Source organism: Elephas maximus, chromosome 1, assembly GCF_024166365.1.
Source record: "Elephas maximus indicus isolate mEleMax1 chromosome 1, mEleMax1 primary haplotype, whole genome shotgun sequence".
In the NCBI taxonomy this organism is placed as follows: domain Eukaryota; kingdom Metazoa; phylum Chordata; class Mammalia; order Proboscidea; family Elephantidae; genus Elephas; species Elephas maximus.
Window position 1 is genome coordinate 136,277,646 of NC_064819.1, and position 27,363 is coordinate 136,305,008.

The 27,363-nt window shown below is 38.1% G+C and overlaps 1 protein-coding gene across 3 annotated transcripts in view; it reads left to right on the forward strand.

The window, feature by feature from the left end:
- Nucleotides 1-27,363, forward strand: part of KCNQ5 (potassium voltage-gated channel subfamily Q member 5) — a 620,656-nt gene that overhangs the window by 443,231 nt on the left and 150,062 nt on the right. For all 3 annotated transcript variants that reach the window (XM_049895397.1, XM_049895406.1, XM_049895414.1), the window contains exon 3: nucleotides 3,535-3,661. In XM_049895397.1, coding sequence (XP_049751354.1) covers nucleotides 3,535-3,661 — 127 coding nt within the window. The remainder of the gene's footprint in view (nucleotides 1-3,534; nucleotides 3,662-27,363) is intronic.

Here is a 27,363-nt window from a genome sequence, read left to right on the forward strand (position 1 = left end):
AAAATTCCTCAACATAATAAAGGGCATTTATACAAAGCCAACAGCTAATATTGTCCTAAATGGAGAGAGTCTGAAAGCATTCCTTTTGAGATCGGGAACCAGACAAGGATGCCCTTTTATCACCATTCTTATTCAACATTGTGCTGGAGGTCCTAGCGAGAGCAATTAGGCTAGATAAAAAAATAAAGGGCATCCAGACTGGTAAGGAAAAAGTAAAAGTATCTCTATTTGCAGATGACATGATCTTATACACAGAAAACCCTAAAGAAGCCTCAAGAAAACTACTGAAACTAATAGGAGAGTTCAGCAAAGTATCAGCATACAAGATAAACATACAAAAATCGGTTGGATTCCTCTACCCCAACAAAAAGAACATCAAAGAGGAAATCACCAAATCAATACCATTTACGGTAGCCTGCAAGAAGATAAAATACTTTGGAATAAATCTTACCAGAGTTGTAAAAGACCTATACAAAGAGAACTAAAAGACACTACTGCAAGAAACCAAAAGAGACCTACATAAGTGGAAAAACACACCTTGCTCATGGATAGGAAGATTTAACATTGTAAAAATGTCTATTCTACCAAAAGCCATCTATAGATACAATGCAATTCCGATTCAAATTCCAACAACATTTTTTAATGAGATGGAGAAACAATCACCAACTTCATATGGAAGGGAACAAGGCCCCAGATAAGTAAAGCATTACTAAAAAAGAAGAAGAAAGTGGGAGGCCTCACTCTACCTGATTTTAGAACCTCTTATACAGCCACAGTAGTCAAAACAGCGTGGTGCTGTTACAAAAACAGATACATAGACCAATGGAACAGAATTGAGAATCCAGACATAAGTCCATTCATATATGAGCAGCTGATATTTGACAAAGGCCCAAAGTCAGTTAAATGGGGAAAACACAGTCTGTTTAACAAATGGTGCTGGCATAACTGGATATCCATCTGCAAAAAGATGAAACAAGACCCATACCTCACACCATGCACAAAAACAAACTCAAAATGGATCAAAGACCTAAATATAAAATCTAAAATGATAAAGATCATGGAAGAAAAAATAGGGACAATGCTAGGAGCCCTAATACATGGCATAAATAGTATACAAAACATTACTAATAATGCAGAAGAGAGAAACTAGATAACTGGGAGCTCCTAAAAATCAAACACCTATGCTCATCCAAAGACTTCACCAAAAGAATAAAAAGATTACTTGCAGACTGGGAAAAAGTTTTTAGCTATGACATTTCTGATCAGCATCTGGTCTCTAAAATCTACATGACACTGCAAAAACTCCACTATGAAAAGACAAATAACCAAATTAAAAAATGGACAAAGGATATGAACAGGCACTTCATTAAAGAAGACATTCAGGTAGCTAACAGATACATGAGGAAATGCTCACTATCATTAGCCATTAGAGAAATGCAAATCAAAACTACAATGAGATTCCATCTCACTCCAACAAGGCTGAAATTAATCCAAAAGCCACAAAATAATAAGTGTTGGAGAGGTTGTGGAGAGACTGGAAACTTACACATGGCTGGTGGGAATGTAAAATGGTACAACCACTTTGGGAAAATATTTGGCACTTCCTTAAAAAAGTTAGAAATAGAACTACCATACGATCCAGCAATCCCAGTCCTTGGAATATATCCCAGAGAATTAAGAGCCTTTACACGAACAGATATATACACACCCATGTTCATTGCAGTGCTGTTTACAATAGCAAAAAGATGGAAGCAACCAAGGTGCCCATCAACGGATGAATGGATATATAAATTATGGTATATTCACACAATGGAATTCTACGCATCGATAAAGGACAATGAGGAATCCGTGAAGCATTTCATAACATGGAGGAATCTGGAAGACATTATGCTGAGTGAAATTAGTCAGTTGCAAACGGACAAATATTGTAGAAGACCACTATTATAATAACTGGAGAAATAGTTGAAACAGAGAAAAATATATTCTTTGATGGTTACAAGAAGGGGGAGGGAGGGAGGGAGAGAGAGGAGTTTTCACTAATTAGGTAGTAGATAAGAATTATTTTAGGTGAAGGGAAAGACAACACAATACAGGCGAGGTCAGCACAACTGGACTAAACTATAAGTAGTTTCCTGAATAAACTGAATGCTTTGAAGGCCAGCGTAGCAGGGGCAGGGGTTTGGGAACCATCGTTTCAGGGGACACCTAAGTCAATTGGCATATAAAATCCATTAAGAAAACATTATGCATCCCACTTTGGAGAGAGGCATCTGGGGTCTTAAATGCTAGCAAGTGGTCATCTAAGATGCATCAATGGGTCTCAGCCCACCTGGAGCAAAGGAGCATGAAGAACACCAAAGATACAAGGTAAGTATGAGCCCAAGAGACAGAAAGGACCACATAAACCAGAGACTACATCAGCCTGAGACCAGAAGAACTAGATGGTGCCTGGCCACAGACAATGACTGCCCTGACAGGGAACACAACAGAGAACCCCTGAGGGAGCAGGAGAGCAGTGGGATGCAGACCCCAAATTCTCATAAAAAGACCACATTTAATGGTCTGACTGACACTAGAAGGACCCCAGAGGTCATGGTCCCCAGACCTTCTGTTAGCCCAAGACAGGAACCATTCCCAAAGCCAACTCTTCAGACAGGGGTTGGCCTGTACTATGGGATAGAAAATGGTACTGGGAAAGAGTGAGCTTCTTGGATCAAGTAGACACATGAGACTATGTGGGCAGCCCCTGTCTGGAGAGGAGATGAGAGGGCAGAGGGGGTCAGAAGCTGGACGAATGGACACAAAAATAGAGAGTGGAGAGAAGGAGTGTGCTGTCTCATTAGGGAGAGAGCAATTAGGAGTATATAGCAACGTGTATATTAATTTTTATATGAGAGACTGACTCAATTTGTAAACTTTCACTTAAAGCACAATGAAAATTAAAATAAATAAATAAAGACAGACCTAGGAGAGGAACTCATTCGTAATCTGGGAACTGCCTGTAATGCTTTTGAAACTTGCTATTTTATAAGGACATTTTGAATCCATAACAAAATAACTCAATATATTTTTAAATATGTCTTCTTCTCTGAGAGCAGCTCTTAAAGGTGTAGAGATTATGTCATTCCTTGCAGCAAAATGAAACTCTGTCTTTTGTAAAACTTGCCATTGTGTCTCAGGGCCCACTCTTTGATTTCAGGTATTTCACATGTTACCAGATAGCTAAAGTCTACATATGGCATATAAGCTAGATCAGTTATTCAGCCTGCAAGTTTAGTATTGAAACTGACTCCTAAATGTGCCAAGTGTTCGAGGCTTGAAAAGGAATAATGTTCTATGATAGATATGCAGACAATGTGCGTTTCAGGTGTTCTCCAGGTTTAGTTGATTTGGAGAAAAGATGTTCTTAACTTTAGACATTAACCACTAGACATTTTAAACAAAATGCCTAAATGCCCAGAAATATCCATAGAGTTTCTTGCTGTGGTTTACTCCATAATGCTTCTCTCTGACACATTTTATTTGATATTTTAGGAGTTTGTGATGATTGTCGTCTTTGGTTTGGAGTTCATCATTCGAATCTGGTCTGCAGGTTGCTGTTGTCGGTATAGAGGATGGCAAGGAAGATTGAGGTTTGCCCGAAAGCCTTTCTGTGTTATAGGTGAGTTTCAAAGCCTGAATATCAAAATCCCAGGATAGGCCTAAGTTTAAAGTACCACATCTTTCTTGTCTGTTTCTTGTTTTGCAACATTTGATTAATATTGAAAGCCAGCATTCATTGAGTACTAACCGTGGGTCAAGCAGTGTTGTGATTTAAAGTGTTGACTTATTTAATCCTCACCACAACACTGTGAGTTAGGTATTTTTATCATCCCCATGCTACAGATGAAGAAACTGAGGCAAAGAGCGGTGAAGTAAGTTGCTAAAAGTTACGCAGGCAGTAATTGGTGGAGCTGGGATTTGAACTCAGGTGTTTTGGCTCTAGAACACCAACTTTTATGAGCTAAGTTACACTGAAATATACAATAATAATAGTATAATAATAATTCGGTGTTACCCTGAATTAAGAAAGCGTTGATTACAATGAGTATAAAAATCCCTTTTTGCTCTGTGATATGACATCAGGCTATACTCTTGATCAGCTGGAATGAGTAACAGTGCATTAGCTCTGGTAAAGTACATCAATTAGAATGCTTCAAGAATGATTACAAGTGTGGTTTATTTTTTCCAATGATAACGTTAGAACTGATAAAGTGTTCTGAACTCTGAAATACGAGTCCTCCGTACCTGCAACCTCCAAATAAAGAGCACACCTCTATACCTCCCTAGCTGCTGTGATTTCAAAGGGACTCCATTCACCTGGGTACCAGCTTGAAATGACAATTCTTAATGAAAATGCCATATGACATTCTGGAATTAAGATCTGGCATCTCCCAGTAATATATTTAAAAGTATACCATAAAATTGTAAACCCTATGTATGTTATTACTATTATTATTAAAGTTTGATTCCCTTGGTCTTTTTCCCTTCTCAGTTCTTAGGCATCAATACAAACTCAAACACTGAAAGTTCTTGGTGAAGGTTTACTTATTTCAACTATTTCCAAGCTGGAAAAGTGAGTTTTGCAATTTGCAAGGTAGTTTAGATTATTTCAGATTTTCCATTTTAATAGTGAGGAAACGTTCGAGTAATCCTTTTATTTTCTCCTTTACCCCTTTTTCCTGTGGTGCAGGAAGCGTGGGTGAAGAAGGACTTGGACAAAGTGTCTCCCCAGACTTGGGGACTATTAAGAAGAGTCCTTTATTCCAGCCTCTCTGTGTAGGCAGAACACTCCCCTGGGAATGGAAGAACTAGTGGTCTCCCTAGACGTTCTCTGCCACTGAAGTAGTCCCACAGTATGCATACTTCAAAAGAGTCGCCATGTATTGAACCAAAACTTAAGGAAATTTGGCTGTTGATTGAGGCACTGGAATTACAAGAGTGAATCAAGAGAAAAATCTAGGTTAAATCAATCTTAAAATACCATGTTTGGCCTTCACTAGTGCAATGCTTGCCCAACCACCTCTCTTTTCCAAAATAGGATTTATTTCTTTTTGAAAGTTGTTAATGCTAAGGTGTAGAAGAAGGTAGGTGCTAAATTCCCAGCCTTGCAGGCCCATCAAGCCCCAAGGCATATTAATGAAGGCATTTGATTTTACACCCTGGAGGTTTTTTTCTCTTTCTGAATTCCCTGCTCATGCAGGATTATGAAGGACTGTAGCCTGATGTGAGGCTACTGCACAACAAGTACTTTCTGTCCCTTACAGGCCTAAACAAACCATTCACAAGGCAGATGGTTGGCCAAGATTCACTCAACTTCTGCAGGATAAGGTCGGTTCATGGATGACTACAGAAATGTTCCGTTCCAGATTTTAAAACCAATTAAAACTTGGTTTTGTTCCAATTCCAGAGGCAATGCCAACGTAGTTCTGGCCTCCAAGCTATAATGAAAGTTTCTCAGATGCCTGCTGCTTTTTGATAGCTGTTTTCAGCCATGGATACATCAGCCGATCTTAGTCCTTTAATCTTTCTTTTATTGTCTCAGATCCTCGCAGGTCTTCATAATAACATGTGATTCTAACAATGAGGTACGTTGTCTCATTTGCCTTTAGACCCATCAATAGTGACCTTACAAATTCAGTATGACATGGTAACTCCACTTCAGTTAGCTCTTCAGGCCTTTGCTTCATTTGGATATTTTACCTCTAATAAATTAATTGCTTTGGAGGAAAATTTCATAGATAAATAATGAATCCCCATTAGAACAAAGACAAGATTTATACTTCCATTTGTGATAACCATGCATTTGGGGGGGGGGGGGCGTCTTTTGTTGAATGCACGTGTAACAGTTTGATCCATGGTTCAAATGTGGCTCTTTAGTATGAGTTCAATAAAATTTAACCTACAGAGAAGAACCAAATGTCAAGCTACCCAAAGGCAACAGGTTTCACCGGATCACTGCTAAAAACCCTTTCTACACCCGTTTAATAGGTCCATAAAAATGATTGATGTCACAGGTAAAATGATAAAGTAAAATGAGCCTTGTGGTTTCCTTGTTCAACCTAATTTACCTTGGTGAAATGAAAAAAATAGTATCTCACTCATCTGTTCATCTCTCAACTGTTCTGAGAGTTGGGAAACATTGTTAGACCTCTCAAGATTCCATGCATTTATAAGATTTGATTCCTCTGAACATGTCAAATACACATCCAAATGTTTTTAGAAGTTTTGAGCATTCAAAATAACATAAAAAAAGTTGTGGTAGCTTAGCTATGTCTTCAACATGGGAAATGCATTCTGTAAGTACACCAATGATATTCTTTCCAGTTGGTAACAGATTGATGCTGCTACCGTGTTAGCTAGTGAGCCTTGTATAGTGTTGAGCTCCATAGACCAACTGATAGTATTTGGACACAATTTAATAGAGGCCCAAGAGCTAATTCCCAAAGACTTTAGCACTTCCCCCCCCCCCCCCCCTTAAACTGTCCACCCTCTTTACCTCTGCCCTCTAGCCATGGCCAGGAGTATTTCTAAACCTTGTTGATTTAAGAAATCATAAAATCATTGTAGAGTTGTGTTTGGAAAACATTTTAAACAATTGTAACCTAAAAGAAGAGTAAATCTATTTAATTTTTTTATTAGCTTGGTTTTGACAGTGTGTTTTATCCCTCTCAGGACTGGCGGTATGTAGCTACCACTTTTGTGCCCTGGGGTTCACTGGGAAGCTGCTGTCCCACTGACAGTATGTGCAGCCAGCAGACAAGCCCTATATAACAGTTTGAAAATGGAAAAAACAGGCCTGTTCTGCAAATTACTGTTTTTACAGGGTATTGTGTGATACAGTGCTGAATCATTGGATTTTTGGTAGGAAAAACATAAATTTTGAACTTTTTTTATTTGGTACACATATGTACCTCTGGACTCTGAGGGTAGAATTTGTGTCCACAAGGGGTACATATATGTACCTATGGATTCCGAGGGTACAGTTTGTGGAATGAAACACAAAACAAAAACCGTATTGCCTACCAAAAATTTACGCACATTCAATGATTACTGAAAATGCATAGCATCGGCAAAAAATTAAAAGGAAAAAAATAATTGGGTCATGAAAGGGTTAAAATTGGTAAAATCTTATTTTGAATTACAACATCTCTTCCTTATACCTATGTGTTCAATTTCCATCTCTCCCCTAAGACTGTATCTTAATAACATTACTACGGCTGTGGGCAACAATTGCTGCATTACCGATTTGGAGAGTCAAGACTATCTCGGGATGACGACCAAGTTGCCTTTCATTTCTCTGGGCTGGCCACCTTGCCGCATCACCAGTGCTTTATGATTTCTCTACATCCCAACACAAATCACTCACCCAGTGGCCTCACTGTTGAGAATGTGTGAAAGAACCCCAAAGACTGATTTCATAGTCATTCCTTTTCCCAACTTCCGTTAATGACCTACCTGAAAATTGCAAATAGTATGAGAGGCTGGTACTTAGATTGTAATGAGCCTAATGTGTCTGGAAGCCAACAAATTGCTCCAAATGGTGGCTTTTTTGGATTCTTTGGTGACTCCTTCTACAGACAGTTGTTAACAGGCCCATATTTTCCAGTCTTGCAGTGGATCTCAGGGAAGCAGAAAGTGCTGGCCTGATATTAATCTTGGATCTGTATTTGGTGCTAAATATAAGTTGATTTTTTATTGCTATTTTAAGAGTTTTGCTACAATGTAAAATTTCCGCAGGAGAAATAGAGAAGCAAACCACAGCACAGATGTTTCCCCCATGAATCGAGCATATACGCCTTTGACATGAGATAGCAGTCTCTCAGGAAAATACCAACAACTGCATTTTTTTAACGAGAGAAAATATAGCCAGCTTCTTACCTCCTAAAACAAAGTTAAAGCGTTTATTAAAATCAACCACATGGAGGAGGTAACGCTAATGTATCTGTGAGTTCATCTTGTGAAAAGGCAGTTTAAGCTGCTAATGTGTTCTAAAGTTAGATCGGAGACTACCAGAACTGCCACTGGCTTCTGAGCTGAAGACACAAGCCATCATTTGTCTGCTTCTCTGCCTTCATTATCTTTTGTTCTATGAAATGTGCTCTTGCATTGCATCATCTTCTATACCTTGTAATTTCTTCTCCCTTTTAGTAGAAATTATGTTCTCTCAGGTTATTTCCTGTCAGCCATGTACTCTTCTGCTCCTTCTCTTTACTTCTAAGTGTCCAAACTCCTCCAGCACACATAGACTCCTTAACTGGATCATCTGATGTTTGTTAACTAAACCCCATTAGGTTGATTGATCACCAAACATTAAAGCTATTTAAATCCCTTTAGTTAATAACAGCTCATGTTGATTGAGACCTATTATATGCTACATACTGCTCTAAACACTTTGTAAATATTGCCGTATTTATCCCACATAAGTACTATAATCTCCCATTTCAAGAGCTAGGAAGATAGCAAGTGAAAGAACCAGGATTCACTGGTAGGTGATTTCACTCCACCTGACTGTGAGAAAATTGCCCCTATTGTTTATTAGTATTTTAAAATTCATTTAAACTGAACCTGTCCATTGTCATCAACTTATAAACAAAGAACATCATACTTTTATGTTCACCATTAGCAATTCATAATCTTTGAATGAGAAACCAGACTTCACAGAATGACATTAATTGGAGAATAAACCTTAATTATATCAGCTGAATCAGGTAACTTTTGCTGCTTTCTCACCTGAAGAGGATCTCAAACAGACTTATTGGCCTTGTTTAAAATTGGCAAGTAAGCATACACTCTTGAGCAATGCTATTATGAGGTTCCCTGGGTATTTCCCAACTGGAAACATCTTCAGGCTAAACAATGTTATCCCTGTGACTGCCTTAGAATGTTTGTTAACATTAATAGACCATCAGGAGATCTATTTAGGTAATTGTTGAGCCGGTGCATGAACTTGAACGCATGAAATAGTTTGATTAGCTAATGTGACTTGACTATATAGAGAATGTCCTTAGAGATAAATGAGTAACAAAAGATTATTCTCACTCCTTCTATAAACTTCAGTAGAGCACTATGCTATAAAAAAAAAAATGTACTAATATTCTGTGCTATAATGTGTTATGTAAGAAAACTCCTTCACAAACAGAGCACGTCTCATGTGCCAAGCGCGACCGTAGGTGCAAAGGATACAAAGATGAATAAAACATGGTCCCTGCCTTTAAGGGTGCATAACTGGAAGAGGTAGCGTCCAGAGACAAGCCTCCTGGTAGAGACTAAGAAGTAAACTATAAAACATCATCAAAACAGTGTGGTAATTGCTATAATAGAGGCATATTTGGGAAGGTCGAAGAGTGCTTCCCAAAGGATGTGCTGCCTGAGCTTCCTTGAAAAATGAAGAGGAATTATCTAGTCAGTGAGAGAGACGGTGGAAAGATGGGGAGAGGCAGGATATACCAGGCAGAGAAGACAGTATGTAGAGATGCTTGGAGATGAGAGAAGGCATGATGTATTAAGTAATCTGCAAATATTGAGAGTGCCTGGAGGGGCGTGCTAAGAATTGAAGTTCTGAGGTCAGACAGAGGTCAGGTAAGGAGAGGTCTTTTAAGTCATTCTCGGGAGATTGGATTCTAACCAGCAAGATACAATAAGACACTGAAGGATTTAATCTGGAGAGTGGTATTGTTATGGATTAAATTGTGTCCCCCAAAAATATATGTTGACGTCCTAACAACTAGATACCTGTGAAAATGGCCATGTTTGGAATTTGGGTCCTTGAAGTGTTATTAGTTAAATTAAGATGAGGTCATATTGGAATAGGGTGGGTCCTAATCCCATCTGAGAGGTCTTATAAAAGAGAAAAGAAACAAAAAGGCGGAGGGAAAATGGCCATGTGAGAATGTAGTTGTGCTGCAGCTACAAGCCAAGGAATGCCTGAGGCTACCAAAAGCTGAACGGCATGAGGAAAATCTTCCTTGAGAGCCTTCAGAGAGAGCATGGTCCTGCCAAACCCACCAAAACCCACTGCCATCGAGTTGATTCCGACTCATAGTGACCCTATCAGGCACTTCTTGGAAACTCTATGGGGCAGTTCTACTCTGTCCTATAGGGTCGCTATGAGTCAGAATCAACTCAACAGCAATAGGTTATGGCCCTGCCGAGGCCCTGAATTCACATTCCTAGCCTCCAGAACTGTGAGGCAATACATTTTTGTTTTTTCAAGCCACCCAATTTATGGTACTTTTTTACAGTACCCTGGGAAATTAATAATGGTATATCTAGGTTTGTCTTTTATAGAGGTTCGCACTCACACCAATGTATAGATTGGCTTACAGAAGGACAAAGCTGGAAGGAGAGAGATTAATTATGGTGACATACACAGAAAAGGTGACAGAAGTAGAAGTAGCTATGGAAAGAAGGCTACAGAATTTCATAACTGAATGGATAGGGCAGAGGAGTGAAAGATCCCCCCCAGGTTTTGAGCTTAGTTTTCCAACAAACATGTGTGCAGTGGCCATTACATGCAAGCATGGTTCTGAATTCCGGGGAGGCTCTGATTTACCAAATGGACAAGGTCTTCGTTCTCACAGAGCTAACATTCCAGTGGGCAGAGATATACACGAACATTATTTAAAAAAAAAAAAAAAGACAATTTCAACTAGAGATGAGTACAATGAAGAAAATCTAACAGAGAGGGTAGGGGCTACCTTCGATTGGGTAGTCAGAGAGGGTCTTTTGAAGGAGTGGACCCTCAAGTTGATCTGAATATTAAAATAGAGATGGCCATGAGAAGCGTTAGGCACAGATCCTTCCAGGCCAGGGAAATGGTAATTGCAAAGATACTTTAGAGCCAGTGAACTTGGCCTATACAAGAAAGAGACAATTGTGGCTGGAGTTCAAAGAGCAGTAGGACAGTAGTAGTAGGTGGAGGGGGAGACAGGCAGAGGTCACACCCTGAGAGCCAGGTAGACCATGTGAAGGCATATATAATTTATCCTGATATGAGACAGCTTCCAGAGATGGACCACGAGGCTAAAGTCCAGTTGGTTACTGGCAGGCCTAACACTGACTATTTAGTTTAAAGAAACAACATTTTGATCAGATGACAAAAAGCATGACTATACAAAGCCATACTTTATATGGTTTAATCATCTATGCCCTTTGAGCTTCATATCAGCAATATATAAATTATTACCCATTCAAAAAAAATCTAAAATCATTCCCTCTGACTTTTCTACGTATCTGTATTTCTGCCCTGATAAACATGAAGTTTCAAGATTGAAAAGAAAATGCGTTATTTTCTATGAGCAACTAGAGTTAAGAAAATGCAATAAAAACTCTTTTACGGCTCCATTGGTAACTATCTCCAAGAAGCATTTCCCAAGAGCCTTCTTACCAAAGAACTGTTTCAGACTCTTAGTAATGATGGTTGCAATGCAGATTTATTTCCTTAAAGATTATTTATTTCCTTTGAGAAGTTGTCCCTTTTTGCCTTGAGATGTTATCTGAAGACATGTGATCAATACGAAGCATTAAACTGTCACTATGGGGTAAATTTTCGAAGTGGTGCTTGGAGCTTGCCAGCATGAGTCCCATTAACTTCAGTGGAAGTCCTGCAGTTAGTACTGCACATGGCTTTGGAAATGTTCTACAGTACATCTATAATACGTCTTTAATAAATATCACAGAGCAACTCAGTACACAGCTGATTGCAGTATTTAAGAACGTGGATAATGTACTGTTCAGTAGGAGGCTTTTAAAATTAGATTTTAAAGCTTCCTTCCTATTAAGAGTCATAACAATATGAATACATCTTTAATTCTTCAAAGAGCACCTTTATGTAGAGGAATTGGGAGCTTATTTGGAATATAGAGCTCATAAAACAGCGCTGTGTCCCTCAGAGACGTTGTTTATCTCACTCTATAGATGGAAAAATTGAGGCACCATAAAGTGGGGTGCTTTGTCCTCAGCCAGTAAGTCAGCAGTGAAGCTAGGAATAGAATACCGGCCTCCCAGTAGATCATTGCTCTGAGGCACTCACTGCCTCTTGTTAGAGTCAAATTTAATTACAGTATAATCCGTTTAATCTACTCATGGAAGAAAAATGAGGGAGGCAGGAAAAACTGAATTTATTAACAGGTTGGTGGGAGACCACGTTATGTAGATTAGCAACTTTCTTCTCAGGATTCCAATTTTCAACATGTTCTAGGTGGTGCCTGATGCCGTGATAGAGATTACTGTAATTCTGCTGACCACTATTAGCAAAGGACTTTATTTTTCTCACTTTGAAACAAAAGGAAAATTTCCGTTTGAAAAAGCTGCAGAGCCATCTTTTTTGGTCAAGAATAAAACTTACCGATATTTTGAAAAACCACTATGAGTAAAGAGTGCATACTTCCCCTCTGAACGCTTCTGAGCTGAAAGAATTATTTTGAGTTTAATGCTTGGGTCACAGCCCTCTTTGAAACAAAGATGAATGTGCCTTCTGTTTTTTGTTTTTGTTTTTGGCTTTTAATTACTTTCCCACTAATTCACAGTGACTGCGTACGTGCTAACCTATCCATTGTCTATATGTATTAGCGAAGGGACAAGAATTTAAGAGTTATCACAAAAAAAAAAAAAAAAAAACCAGGCTTACTGGTCTGACAGGGACTGAAGAAACCCCAAGAGTATGGCCCTTTGACACCCTTTTAACTCAGTACTAAATTCACTCCCAAGGTTCACCCTTCAGGCAAATGTTAGACAGGCCCATAAAACAAAATGAGACTAAATGGGCACACCAGCTTAGGGGCAAGGACTAGAAGCCAGGAAGGTACAGGAAAGCTGATAACAGGGAACTCGAAATCAAAAAGGGGAAAGTGTTGACATGTCGTAGGGTTGGCAACAAATGTCACAAAGCAATATGTGTATTAATTGTTTAATGAGAAACTAATTTCCTCTGTAAACCTTCATCTGAAGTACAATTAAAAAATAAAAAAGCTAATTGAATAACAGGAGCGCTATTGCTGATATCCCATTAAAAAAAAAAAAAAAACTTTTTTGTACTGCTATACAAACCTAATCTTTGGAACTATGTTACATGGTGTGACGACCAAAAAAATAATAATAATAATTTAAGAGCTCTAGTAGGAGTCCCTGAGTGATGCAAGCAGTTGACACACTAGCCTGCTAATCAAAAGGTTGTTGGTTCAAGTCCATCCATATTGGTGCCTCAGAAGAAAGGCCTGATGATCTACTTCCCAAAAACCAGCCATTGAAAATCCTATGGACCACAGTTGTACTCTGACACACATGGGGTCACCATGAGTTGGAATTGACTTGACAGCAACTGGTTTTATTTAGATAAGTAAATTTTCTTTGAAGTTGGGAATAACAGGAGGTCAGGTATTGGGCTACCCATTAATACAACATAAATGTGAATAAATTTTATGGTTCAGATTACAAGTTGTATTTCTATACTCTCTCATATAACTCCCATGACAACTTACTGAAGATGGAAGAAGTTATGATTCCCATTTTATGCATTAAAAAACTGGAACTTAGATAGATTAAGGACCTTGCCAAAGTTCACACAATACATAAGCAAAAGAGCCAGAACACCAAAAAGAGAGTTCACTCACTCCAAGTCCTGATTCTTTCCATAACACCATGTTATCTTCCCTGCACCATCCATGAGTGGGCCAGGCACAGATTAATAAACCGTATGATGAGGTCTACCTCCAAACTCCCCCTCCACCAAGGAGACATTATCTAACCTGAAATCTAAAAGAAAATAGATGTCGATGCCATAAAAGGTACAATTCCTTTTCTTCTCATTATATCTAAGATCTAATCTTTTTTAAACTTTATTTTGAGATAACTTTAGACTTATTTAGAAGTCACAGAAATAGTTTAGAGCATTCCCATGTACCCTTCACCCAGCCTCCCCCATCATAACATCTTGTATAGACACTGAGCAATTTTCAAAACCAGGAAATTGACATGGATACAAAACTATTAACCAAACTACAAAGCTTATTCAGATCTATGGAGCCCTGGTGGCAGAGTAGTTAAAAGCGCTTAGCTACTAACCAAAAGATAGGCAGTTCAAACTCCCCACGGGAGAAAGATGTGGCAGTCTGCTTCTCTAAAGATTACAGCCTTGTACACACTATGGGGCGGTTTTCTCTGTCCTCTAGGGTCACTACGAGTCGGAATCAACTCAATGGCAACGGGGTGATATATATATAGAGATATATATTTACATTTATATTGAAACATATATATCTGTGAAATTCTATCACATGCGTAGATTTGTTTAACCACCACCACGTCAGGATACAGAACTTTGCTATCACCCTAAAGTAACTCCCTTGTGCTCTTCCTTTATAGCCTACCCCTCCCCCAGACCTAACCCCTGGGACACATTAATCTGTTCTCCATCATTATAATTTCTTCATTTGAGAATGTTATATAAATGGAATCACACGACAGGTACCCTTTGAGGCTGACTCTTTTTTTCACTTGGCATAATGCTCTTGAGATCCAGTCAAGTCTTTTTGCGTGTCCATAGTTTACTCCTTTTTGTTGCTGAACAGTATTCCATGATATGGACGTGCCACAGTTTGTTTATCCATTTACCTGTTCATGGTCATTTATGTTGTTTTTTCATTTGGGCCATTACAAATGAAGCTGTGGTGAATATTTGGGTATCGGTTTTTATATGAATATAAATTTTTAATTTCTCCAGAATAAATACCTAGGAATAGGAATACTGGGTTATATGGTGTTTGTTTAACTTTATAAGAAACTGCTGGACTGTTTTCCAGTGTGGCCATTCCTTTAAAAATATGAAAATGCCAAGAATGTTTCATGGCAATAAATTATATCTATGCTGACTTGAAAGACATTTTTTTCTTTTTATAGAAAACGCATTTTTTGCTTTCTGTTTTTCTATGAAAATTATTTTAATGAGCAGAAGTTACTTAAATTCATATTTCACCGTTTCGGTCAAAAAACAAATGAAAACATAGCCAATTAAGGGGCAGTTCCTCCTGCTTTGATAAATGAAGGTCAGTTTTATGTTTATGTAGATGAAGTGTTTAGAGACCAGTTAATGTAAGAAGCCAATACTGTACAAATTCCTGAAGGACCATTACTTAAATTTAACTTTACTTTGTAGAAAAGTCCTTATTCAAGCAAACTTTAGTAGACCAATACTAATGATGCCTGACTGCTAAACAATACATGTAGTCATCACATTAGTTAGAACCTCAAACATGATTCCAACAGAATAAAATGTTTAAAAGCACCACCAAGGTCCAATGGTGCTTTAAAGCAAGTATTTAGACCCAGTATTCATCTTCATGGTTCTAACGTGATCTAAAAAAGGTCATTTTTCTACCCACCTTCAGAAATCCTCATATCCTTAAGGCAGTTCTCTAAGACTTTGCTTTTCCTCCAAAACTCTCCTTAGTTTCCCAGTGTATTTTCCATCGCAACCAACAGATAAGTCATTTTCTCAAAAGCTAATAACAACCCCAGGTGGCCAAATTCATGAGTTTCAACTTCATCCTGACTCTGGTTATAAATGGTGTTGGACGAACTAAATACAAATTTGGAGAAAGATTGGTTGGATCCATGTCTACTTACCATATTCCAAACTAAACTCCAAATAGATCAAAGATTGTATTAAACCAAAAAATACTGTTATGCAGAGATGGGTAAATTCCCTTGTTAATTTTGGAAGAGGAAAATCTAACTAAAAATAAAGAAATCATAGAAGAAAATATTGATAAATTAGGCTACATAAAATCAAGAAATACTGCATGACAAAGCAAAATAACAAGCGAAGTCAAAACACAAATGTGGAAAAATATTTATGACTCATATCAGAGACAAAGAACTAATCACCTTAAAATATGAAGAGCTCTATAAATCAAGAAACCTTCAACAACCCAGTAAAAAATAAAAGATGGAAAATGGATATGAATAGGTCACAGAAAAAGAAATGTATATATATAATATCTTAAATATACTCAACCTCACCTATTTAAAAAAAAAAAAGCAACGCAAATGATAGCATTTTATCACCTATCAGATGGTCAAAAATTCCAAATTTGACTCCTTACTTTTTTTTAGTGAGACTGTCAAGAAACAGACACTTATACAAAGTGGTATGACCCTTATGGAAGAGAATTTGTCAGTATCTCCCAAAATTACATGAGCATTTACTCTTTGACCCAGAAATTCTACTTCCTAATAGTGTCATCAATATATAGTAAGTATTCAGTGTTGAATGAACTAAGGTACATCCACACAATAGAACACAATGAGGAAGATCTCTCTGTAGAGCTATAGAAGGATCTCAGAATATATTAAGAGAAAAAAATTATAATACTGTGTATGTAATATGCTACTTTTTGTGCAAGAAGGAAAATAAGTGTATATATTCATATTGTTTTTTTTGTTTGTTTGTTTTTGTATAAAGAAGCATTAGAAGGATTTAAAAAAGGAAAGAAAAATGTTCCCCTGAAAAGTGGAGACAAAGTGAATGGTAACAGGAATGGGAGCAGGACTTCTCACTATTTACCTCTTTATATCATTTTGATATTTGAACCATATAAATATACTGGAAACCCTGGTGGCATAGTGGTTAAGTGCTACAGGTGCTAACCAAGAGGTCGGCAGTTCAAATCCACCAGGCACTCCTTGGAAGCTCTATGGGGCTGTTCTACTCTGTCCTATAGGGTCGCTATGAGTCGGAATCGACGAGACAGCAGTGGGTTTTTTGGTTTTATAAATATACTAATTATTCAAAGACTAAAAAGAACTGCTTCCTGGCACACAGTAAGTACAGTAGAAGTGTTGACTATTATATTTGCCTATCGATATTGGGGTGGATTGATCAGTTCATTCCTATTCATAAAAATATATCCTTGTGCAGAATCTCATACTCAGGCATGTTTGTCATTGCAAAGAACAATGTCAAGGGTAATTTGCCATGGATTTTTGTGTGAATACCCTCAGTTCTATGAAAAAGTAACACAGGATTGCATCTTTAACTCTTTAACAGATCTCTAGTCTAAAAGGTGTTTTGTAATTTGCCCTCTATAGATTTCTTTATTTTAAACTTGGAATTTTGGTTGTACCTTCTCAAATGATTGCCCAAGAAAATTAAATGATATAATTGCATGTAAATTGCTTGGCTCAGTGCCTGGTATTTAATAGTCTATAACTGGTAGTTGTATTAACCTAATCATAAGAGTGGATGGATTCAGTATAATCTCTGATCAATCCTAGAATAGAATAAAAAATTTACCATCTCCACAAGACCTCTTTATATTGTTTTTGTTGATTACTTGTCCTCAAAACATCTGCATCAATACCGTATTCCTGGAATTTAATGGTTATTAATCGCCATTTAGTCGGCTTCGACTCCTAGCAATCTTATGTATAACAGAATGAAACATTGCCCAGTCCTGTGCCATCTTCATGATGGCATGCTATGTTTGAGTCCATTGTTGTGGTTATTGTGTCAGCCCATCTCGTTGAGGGTTTCTGTCATTTTCACTGGCCTTCTATTTCACCAAACAAGATGTCCTTTTCTAGAGATTAGTCTTTCATGGTGTCCAGAGTAAGCAGGATGAAGTGCCACCATCCTTGCTTCCAAGGAGCATTCTGGTTTTATTTCTTCGAAGACTTATTTGTTTTTATTCTTCTGGCAGTCCACAATATATTCAATATTCTTTACCAATACCACAATTTGAATGCATCAACTCTTCTTCTTTCTTTTTCATTGTCCAGCTTAAGCCTGCATATGAGGCATATGTGAAAAGACCATGCCTTGAGTCAGGCGTAAGGTCCCCTGATGGCAAAAACGGTTTGCACTCAGCTACTACTCTAAAGGTTGGCAGTTCAAGCCCACCCAACAGTGCCACGGAAAAAGTCCTGCTGATCTGCTTTTCTAAAAGATTACAGCCAAGAAAACCCTATGGAGCAGTTCTACTCTGTAATACATGGGGTCTCCATAAATCGGAATTGACTCAATGGCAATGGGTTTGGTTTTTTGGGTTTTTTTGTTTTTGTTTTTTACTCAGGTGCACCTTAGACATCCTTTCTGTTTAAAACTTTAGAGTCTTTTGCAACAGATTTGTCCAATGCAATACTTCATTTGATTTCTTGATCGCTGCTTCCCTGGACGTTGATTGTTAATCCAAGTAGAATGAAATCCTTGGCAGCTTCAATTTATTCTTCATTTATCATGACAAAGAGAATTTGAGGTATATTTTTTTAAATAAGAGTAAATTTTATTTTTAAAACAGGGCGAGGTGGGAGAATGAATCAAGCCAGGTATTTTTTTAGTCTAGGGCTCTTTAGATATAATAAGTAATTTCAAGAATGGTTGTGTTATAGAACCTAAAAAAGTTGGGTTAATTAGAGGATTTTTTGTAGCTTTGGTTTTGATTGGTTGTTAATAGTGGCTTAACCTACATTTAAGAAGCCCTAGTCTTTTTTTTTTTTTAGTCTTACAGTTGGTTAAGCCCTCGGCTGCTATCCGAAAGATCAGTGTTTCAAACCCACCAGCCACTCCACAGAAGAAAGATGTGGCAGTCTGCTTCTGTAAAGATTTACAGCCTTGGAAACTTTATGGGGCAGTTCTACTCTGTCCTATAGCCTTGCCATGAGTCAGAATCATCTCGATGGCAATGGGTTTGTTGGTTTGATAACACAGGAGAGCTTTCTTGGCCTCTTAATGAGGTTAGCTGTCCCTGCAATATGCTCTTGTTTTTCTCCTATTACAACATCCAGAGGGTATCTGTCTTGCCTGCCCTATCAATGCCCTATCCGTGCCCTTAACTATTATATCTCCAAGTCCTAGCACACACAGTATGTCATCACTATAAATTTATATTGAAAGAATAAAAATTTTAGAAAATTGTAAGCTAGTAAACATGGACATGCAGGCCCCTTCCCCATCGCATCCCCTGCACACACAATGTAAAAATGACACATGCTACGTTAGCAAATGAAGACAAAATCTGAGGCAATTATCCAAGCAATGCAAGACAAAAATGAGTGCCTTTACCTCAGTTATCAGGAGTTTTCAGAAGAATAATTTTTTTCTGCATTATTTGTCTAATTGCTCTATTCTCTAATTTAGTTGTGTGAATGTGATTGCATTTTTTAATAAAGTGCCTATTTTATGTCTTGTCATTCTGGACTCCTTTACAGGAGGCTCTTCTACTCCCATACTGCCATTTTTACTTCTGGTTTTTTCATAAAATTTTAAATATTTGACTTTAGCCACTACCACAAACTCCAAATCTGTATTTGGAATTTGGAGATCAAAGTACTGTAGCTAATCCTTGGGACATTTGCCATGGTATGACTCAAGAATCCATCTCTTATCAAGTTTCTGTGGATTTCTGCAGTATTTACTTGTCATGATGTTAAAATGTACAGATCTGAAACTATTTTGAATTACGTTGTCTTGATTCTTTTCCATATTTAGTTTATGGGAAAAATATCCAGCTCCCGAATAGTATTGAATTCTACTAGGCCATGTCTAGCCTCTTTATAAAGAATTCCTAGGTTGTATCATCACATGTTTTCAATAAGCCTTGTTTTTTGTTCTCCTTTAAACAGAGCATGTCTTGTTCAAAAAGCTCATGATGGTAGGAAAGGAATTGATACTGAAAAGAGAAGTGAGTCCAAAGCAGGATTTTTCCCTGTAGCTTTAGGATTTGTTACGAGACAATGTGTTTCATAGTCTGAGCTGCAGCTGCAGCTTCGAGAGTTGGTTACCATGAATTCTAATCCTGTCTCTGGAAGTAACTCATTGCATTTTCGTATACAAGCCCTTCTGGGACATTATGTCTTCCCTCTTAAGCAGATAAGAACAGCAATACACTTTGTGGGGTTCATAGTCAGTAACACAGAAAAGCAAATATGAATTTATGAAGCTCTAACAACTGCCCTCTATCTAGCATCAATGAAAGCAAATTTTGGCAAGGATTTTATAAGATGGGATTTAGATGCATAATTAAACATGGTCTATTTGGCTGATAATCTCCCTGAAAATAGAGATAGTTCAGTACATGCAACAAGCAGAATTTTCAAAATTATAATGACTTTCAGGTATTTATTTGTGTCTTGTATGTACTCAAATTCACTCCTTTAAAGCACTATCTTTTTATTCTTTCACAGAAGGAAAAGTCCATTTTCACACCCCAATGTTTATCCTTATGGATTATCCTAGAGTCAAAACTGTATCCATTTCTTATTGCTAAAAATATGAAATTGTGCATCGAAAAAGATTAAGAAAGCCAGGTGAACTAGGTAGTTCTCAATTTCCCCGGATAATAGTTGGAATAAATTTCCACCCATAGGTGTCCATTGCTTAGAGATATTTTCGCTAAGTGGTGTCTCCATCTATAAAATCCAAATAGCACAGTCTATTCAAAGAACTTCCTGAAGCTATCCTTTCAAAAACTTTTAGTAGTAGGTGATGATTCATCATAACCTTCATGCCATCTGAAAAGAAGTATCAAGTTTCTCAGAGAAAAACCACGTATCGCAACACTACTGAACATAATCAGCTGCCAAGATTCAAAGAGTCACTATCATTCAACTGCTTAGAGGAAGTGCAAAAAGGGAGTATTGAAAGTTAGGTTTAAGTTTACAGAGTAAATTGTAAGGGCGTTGTTTGCCTGTTGATCTATAAACATTCAGGTTATGACATTGAACGAGATACCCAAGCATTGGATTTCATCATACGATGTTAGGGGATTTCCAGTAGACAGTTCGACTTTGACCATTCATTGGTGGAAATCCAAATCTTTTTTTAGATGTGTAGTCAAATACTGGCATGGGGCTGTATTTAGGAATTGAAAGTGACTGCAGTTTTGCCACTTGGTATGTATGAAAATAGGTGTGAGAAGAAAAATTTAAACAACTGAGAACATCAAAGCGCAAAATTGCTGCTTCTAAAGCCCTTTTTGAACACTAGTGCATTCTACAAATTTTAGAAACCTGAGGGATTTCTTTTTTTTTTAATTTTTTTATGTAATACTTTTTTTTTAGTTTTTATAGTTGCATTTATGTATTTTCCATATAAAAACCAACCAAAAATCAAACCCATTGCCATGGAGTAATTCCAACTCATAGCAACCCTATAAGCCAGAGTAGAACCAACCCAAAGCGTTTCTAAGGAGGGGCTGAAGGATTCAAACTGCCAACCTTTTGGTTAGCGGCTCAGCGATTAACTACTATGCCACTAGAGCTCCTTCTGTATAAAGGAACATCATTTAAAGCTGCTGTGGAAATTGCCCTAAAACATGTTCTGAATCATCCAAAAATACACTGGACTTTTCATCCCTTTGATTTATTAAGGACGATGGAATTACACCCAGGCAAGACCAATTACCCAATAAGCAAGGTACCCATGGATTTACTTGTACATACTTACTAATCTGTGCTGAACAATTTCACATGTTTCCCACCATGTTAATGCGTGGTGAAACCCATGTGAAATTGTTCACTGCAGATTAGGAAGTAAATACAAGTAAGCCTGTGTGTACCTTGCTTACTGGTGAATCCACCCCTGCACCTAGGTAATTTACTAAAAACAAGCCCTGCTAGCCAAAAGATCGGAAGTTCTAACCAATGAGCTGATCTGTGGGAGAAAGATGTGGCAGTCTGCTTCCGTAAATACTACAGCCTTGGAAACCCTATGAGGCAGCTCTACTATGTCCCATAGGGTCACTGTGAGTCAGAATTGACTCAACGGCAATGGGTTTAGTTTTGGGGTTTTTTTATTTACTCAAGATACTATAATGTGCCTTAAATAGGGTATGTTTGCCTCCTACTTATTCACAATGACTCTCAGGAGACAAATGCTTCTTTCTTGTTTTATAAGTACAGGAACACAGCCTCCTTACATCCTCCAATCTGTAACCCTCATCTGAAATTAAACATTTGTAATCACACTTTGAAGCAATAGTTTCAGCAGATTACTGATATTGGAGGGAATCTGACTTGATATTTAATGTCATCTAGTTCTGGGGCTGCTAACCAAAGGGTCAGCAGTTCGAATCCGCCAGGCGCTCCTTAGAAACTCTATGGGGCAGTTTTACCCTGTCCTGTGGGGTCGCTATGAGTCAGAATTAACTCGACAGCACTGGTTTATGGGTAGTTCTGGGGCATTAAAAAAAAAAAAAAAACTAAAACCCTATCACCTGACTCTGCAGCCCTGACTTCTCCCCCAAACTCTAGCCTCTCCCACTGTCTATTAGGCATCTCAAAATTAACATGGCCAAAACCCAGCTATTGATTTTGCCCCGCAAAACACCCTCCACGGCCCCACCGCACAGTGTTCCCTATCATTAAATATTACTAGATTCATCCTGGAAACCCTGGTGGCATAGTGGTTAAGAGCCACAGCTGCTAACCAAAAGGTCTGCAGTTTGAATCCACCAGGCGCTCCTTGGAAACTATATGGGGCAGTTCTGTTCTGTCCTATAGGGTCCCTATGAGTCAGAATCGACTCAATGGCAATGGTTTGGGTTTTCTGTTTTGTTATTGTTTTTTTTGGTTTTCATCCAAGTGCTCAGGCCAAAATCCCTGAAGTTGCCCTTGACTCCCTTCTTTGTCTCACACTCCACAACCAATCCTTCAGCAAGTCCTGCCAACTCTACCTTCACAACATGTCCCAAATCTAGCCCCTTCCTACTCCCCTCAATTAAACCTCACTTTTATAAAGCCACTTTTGTTCTTTGTCCAGACCACGGCAGCAGCTTAACTGGTCTTCCTGCTTTCACTCTTGCCACCTACCCCGTCGCAGTCTGTTTCCCACACAGCAACCCAAATGATCTTGTAAAACAAGAATCTGATCCTGTTATTCCTCAGCCCCAAACCCTTTCACCCCTGCAGATCACTCTTAGAACAACATCTAAAACCATGATCATGGCCTCAGGGCTCTATGTGATCTGGCCAGAATCTACTCGCCCCCATCCTCACTCCACTCAAGCTAAACTGACCTCCTTTTGAACACAGTGATCATGCTTCTGCCTCATCTTTATACTTTCTGCCAGGAATACTTTTCGCACAGATATGGTTACGGCCACCTCTTTACTTCTTTTGATCTTGGCTCAAATACCATCAGACGTGCTTTCCCTGACCATCCCTTCCAACATAGCACCCCCTGCTCTTATGTGACTGCACCTCTTACCTTGCTTTTTATTTCCCCAGGGCCCTTGTCACCATTTGACCTTACATTCTGTATTTACATATTTGTTTAATGTCAACCTACGAACATAAGCTCCCAGAGGGCAGAACTTTTCTCTGTTTTATTCACTGCTCTATCCCTGGTGTTTGGCTCAGAGCAGACATGTAATAAAAAATATTTGTTGAATAAATTAATGGATAAATAAATAAACTACCTTATCAATTAACAAGAAAAACCATTTCCAAAACACTCCTGCTGATGCTTTGTAAACCTGGCATTGTTCGATGTTCTTTATGCTCTCGCACGTCTGTTCCTTTCGAGAGGTTAGAATTTTGTTAGGCAGCTACAGTCGAATGACAAAATTTCAATTCCTCCTTGTCTTGCTGCTCTGCTGGCATTAAATATATCCAGGCACAATATATACATGGGACATTAAAAAATTACAAGGCCTTGCAGAAATGGTCCCATGTAGTCAGGACAAACTGGCCAGTCTTTACACCCTGCTGTCCCATTAGACTCCATCTAAAATATAAACGTTTGTTAATTATTGGATTTCTGCTAAATTTGTCTGCATGTCAAGCATTTGCAAGTAGTTATATTCCCTGTTACTAAATAATATTTACTCTTTGAGCTTTCACATTTAAGCTTTTATTAACTCTTTACCCCTGTTTACCTGTCTTTATCAAAAAAGAAGCACAAAATGAAATGTAAGTGCTTTGGAATCAGGCAGATGTGGGTTTGATTCTTGGCTCCATCTACCATGAAAATATCCCTGGACAAGATCTTGAACTCCCTTAGTATCTTACTGGTCTATAAATGTGAACGGAGGTGTACAAAATAGTTTTTTTTTTTAAGTCAACAGCTTAATGTCATCCCAAGCACGCTAAGGCAGACTAAGGGCTGTGTGGTATAATCTCATTTAATCCTCACAACAGCCCTATGAGAAAAATAGTTCTATCCCCTATTTACAGGTACGGATTCCAAGGGTCAGCAAGATCAATAGGTCCAAGGCCACACTGCTAGGAAAGGACAGAACTAGGAATCCCTGAGCTGTCTCACTCCACAAAGTCTACACTCATAACCTCTCTGTGCCTTCTCCAAAGGCCATTTCAGAGAAGAAGTGAAGTAATCTGTGAACTGAACACCCTGCATAGCCCAGTACATCAGAGGCAGTCAATGCATTTGCCATTTTCCTTTCTCTTTCCCTGCCACTAACTAGATAAATGACCTTGGTCAATTTACTAACCTTCTTGGGCTATTGGTTCTTATCTTAAATAAGTAATATTCTTCATTTTTCTCATTACAAAAGTAATACATCCTTAGTAAAGATCATTTGGACAAAAGGATATGTATCAAGAAGCTAAACTTTACCCATAATCCCACCCTCATAGATAACCCCTGTTAACACACTGGTTATATGTACTTACAGTATTTATTTTTATATATACTATAAGAATACGTACTCCTTTGGGGAGGCAAAATTGGAATCATCCCCTGTATGCTACTATCTAATCAATTCTTTGCATAATGGTGTATTGGAAACATTTTCTGATGCCACCAATATTCTTCTAAAACATTGTTTTTTTATGGTTAGATAGTTACTCATTATAATAATGATAGTAAGATTTATTATATTTTAGCACTGTATTGACATCTGTCACGTGTGTTAACTTGTTTAATTTTCACAACAACATTATGACACAGGCACTTTTATTATCCTTATTTTACAGATGAAGAAACAGAGACACAGAGAGGTTTAGTAACTTAAACAGGGTAATCCAGTCAAACTGAGGCAGAACCAGGGTTGGAACTCACACAGATAGGCTCCACAGTCCATGTTCTAGAATGCATATACCATATTGTATTTAGTGAATCCATTTTTATTAGAAATTTGGGTTGGCTCTAACTTTTTATATTATTAACAATAGTGTGATAAGCATTCTTGTGTAAACCTTTGTGGACATCTCTGTTTTCTTTTAAGATAAGTTTCTATAAGTAGAATTACTTAAATAAAAGATATTCACATTGTTAATACTTACAGCAAATAATGCCAAATTTCCCTCCAAAAAAAATTATACACTTTATCCTTGCAGAAAATCTTCATGAAAAGATTTTTTCTTCTCCTCTTTGTCAATATTAGCTATTCATTTTTTTTTTATTTTGTCAGTTCGATAGGTACCTTAGTGCTATTTTTTAAATTGCAAGACCAGAAACCGTAATGAACATCTTTCCATATATTTAATGGCCATTTTTACTTCTTTCTAGGCTAAATTTGAGGGGATGGTTCAGGAGTCTCTGGGTGGCACAAACAGTTAAGCGTTTGACCACTAGCCAAAAAGTTGTTTGTTTGAACCCATCCAGAGGCACCTTGGAACTGACAGGCCTGCTGATCAGCCTCCAAAAGGTCACAGCCTGGGAAGCCCTGTGGAGCAGGTCTACTCTGCACACAAAGAGTCACCATGAGTTGGAATCAACTCAGTGGCAACTAACAACAACAGTGGTGGCCCTCTGGTAGAAGCCTCACCTTCCATGAAGGAGACCTGGGTTCAATTCATGGCCACTGCACCTCTCGCACAGCCCACCACCCATCTCTTAGAGGCTTGCATATCACTGTGATGCCAAACAGGTTTCAGTGGAGCTTCCAAACTAAGATGAACTAGGAAGAAAGGTGATCTGCTTCCTAAAATCAGCCAGTGAAAACCTTGTGGATCACAACAGCACAATCCACAACTGCTCATGGAGATGGTGCAGGAATGGGCAGTTCCGTTGCATGTGGAGTTACCATACATTGGGGGCCAACTGGACAGTAACTAACAAGAACAGACTAGACTTATGTTTGTGTCTTCTGTCCATTTTTCTATGGGCATGATTTCTTATTAGTTCATTTTTATATCTTGGGTTTTTTTTTAAGGCTGTTAGCCCTTTGTTCATTCATCACATATGTTGTAAATGTTTTTTTCCAAATTTCTTTTTTGTATTTCAATCACTGTGGGGTTTTATTAACATAGAGGAATTTTGTATATTTTGTATATTTGTGCCTCAGTTTCTCAACAGCAAAATGACGATTTAACTTTATTGTTCCTAAGACCCTTGAAATTTTAAAACTGTATTCTGTTTTTTTGCTTATTACTAGTCACTCAGCCATCAAATAATTATTGAACATCTACAGTATGTCAGATACTGAGGTAGGCTCTAAGGTTACAAAGAAACATAAGCGCATCTACATGCCATCAATTTCTTACAGTCTTCTGGGACAGACCAGCAAGTAAACAAATTACTATAATAGTGGATACTAAGTGTTATGGCGCAACAGTTAAGTGCAGAGCTGAAAATGAAAAGTTGGTGGTTCAAACCCACCCAGCAGCTCCATGAGAGAAAGACTTGGTAATTGCTCCCATAAAGATTACAATCTAGAAAACCCTATGGGGCAGGTCTGCTCTGTCACATGGGATCGCTATGAGTCAAGATTGACTCAACATCAGCCAACAAGTGTTAACATAAGTGGGACACTAGTGGTATGATGCCTGTGCCAGTTTCTGGAAGCAAGGAAGAGTTAGCCAGGCAGGGAAGGGGGAAGGGCTTTCCAGGCAGAGCAGCTTGATTCTGTAGAGTGCTTCAAATGCCAGGCAGCAGCATTTGATCCTTTTTCTAGTACTGAAAAATTTTTGAGCAGGAAAGCAATATAATAGCTTTAACATTGTAAACTGGCTGTAGAATATAAAACGGTTTAGAGAAAGGAAAGACAGAAGAGTGGAGACCAGGTCAGAGATTGTAGAGATGGCCGGGAGAAAGGCAGCAGAGGCCTGAAGCAGAAGGAGACAGGATAAATAGAATGAAGAAAAAAGATGTAAGAGGTATTATGGAGGCTGAATCAATAGAACTTAACAATTCAGTGGATATGAGATGGGGGAGATAATGAAGAAGGAAATGTTAGTCTATAAATTGAATATGCTTCTAAGGGATGTTAGTGTATAGAAATATTTGTAAAAGGATAGACATTTTATTTACATGGTATTAGGAAACTTAGCTAGCATATGGGATAAAAACTGAGGTGAATTCTCTGCAGAGACGAAATAAATTCCATGAAAGTTAAAGACTGTTTGAATTCCAGAACCAAACCCATT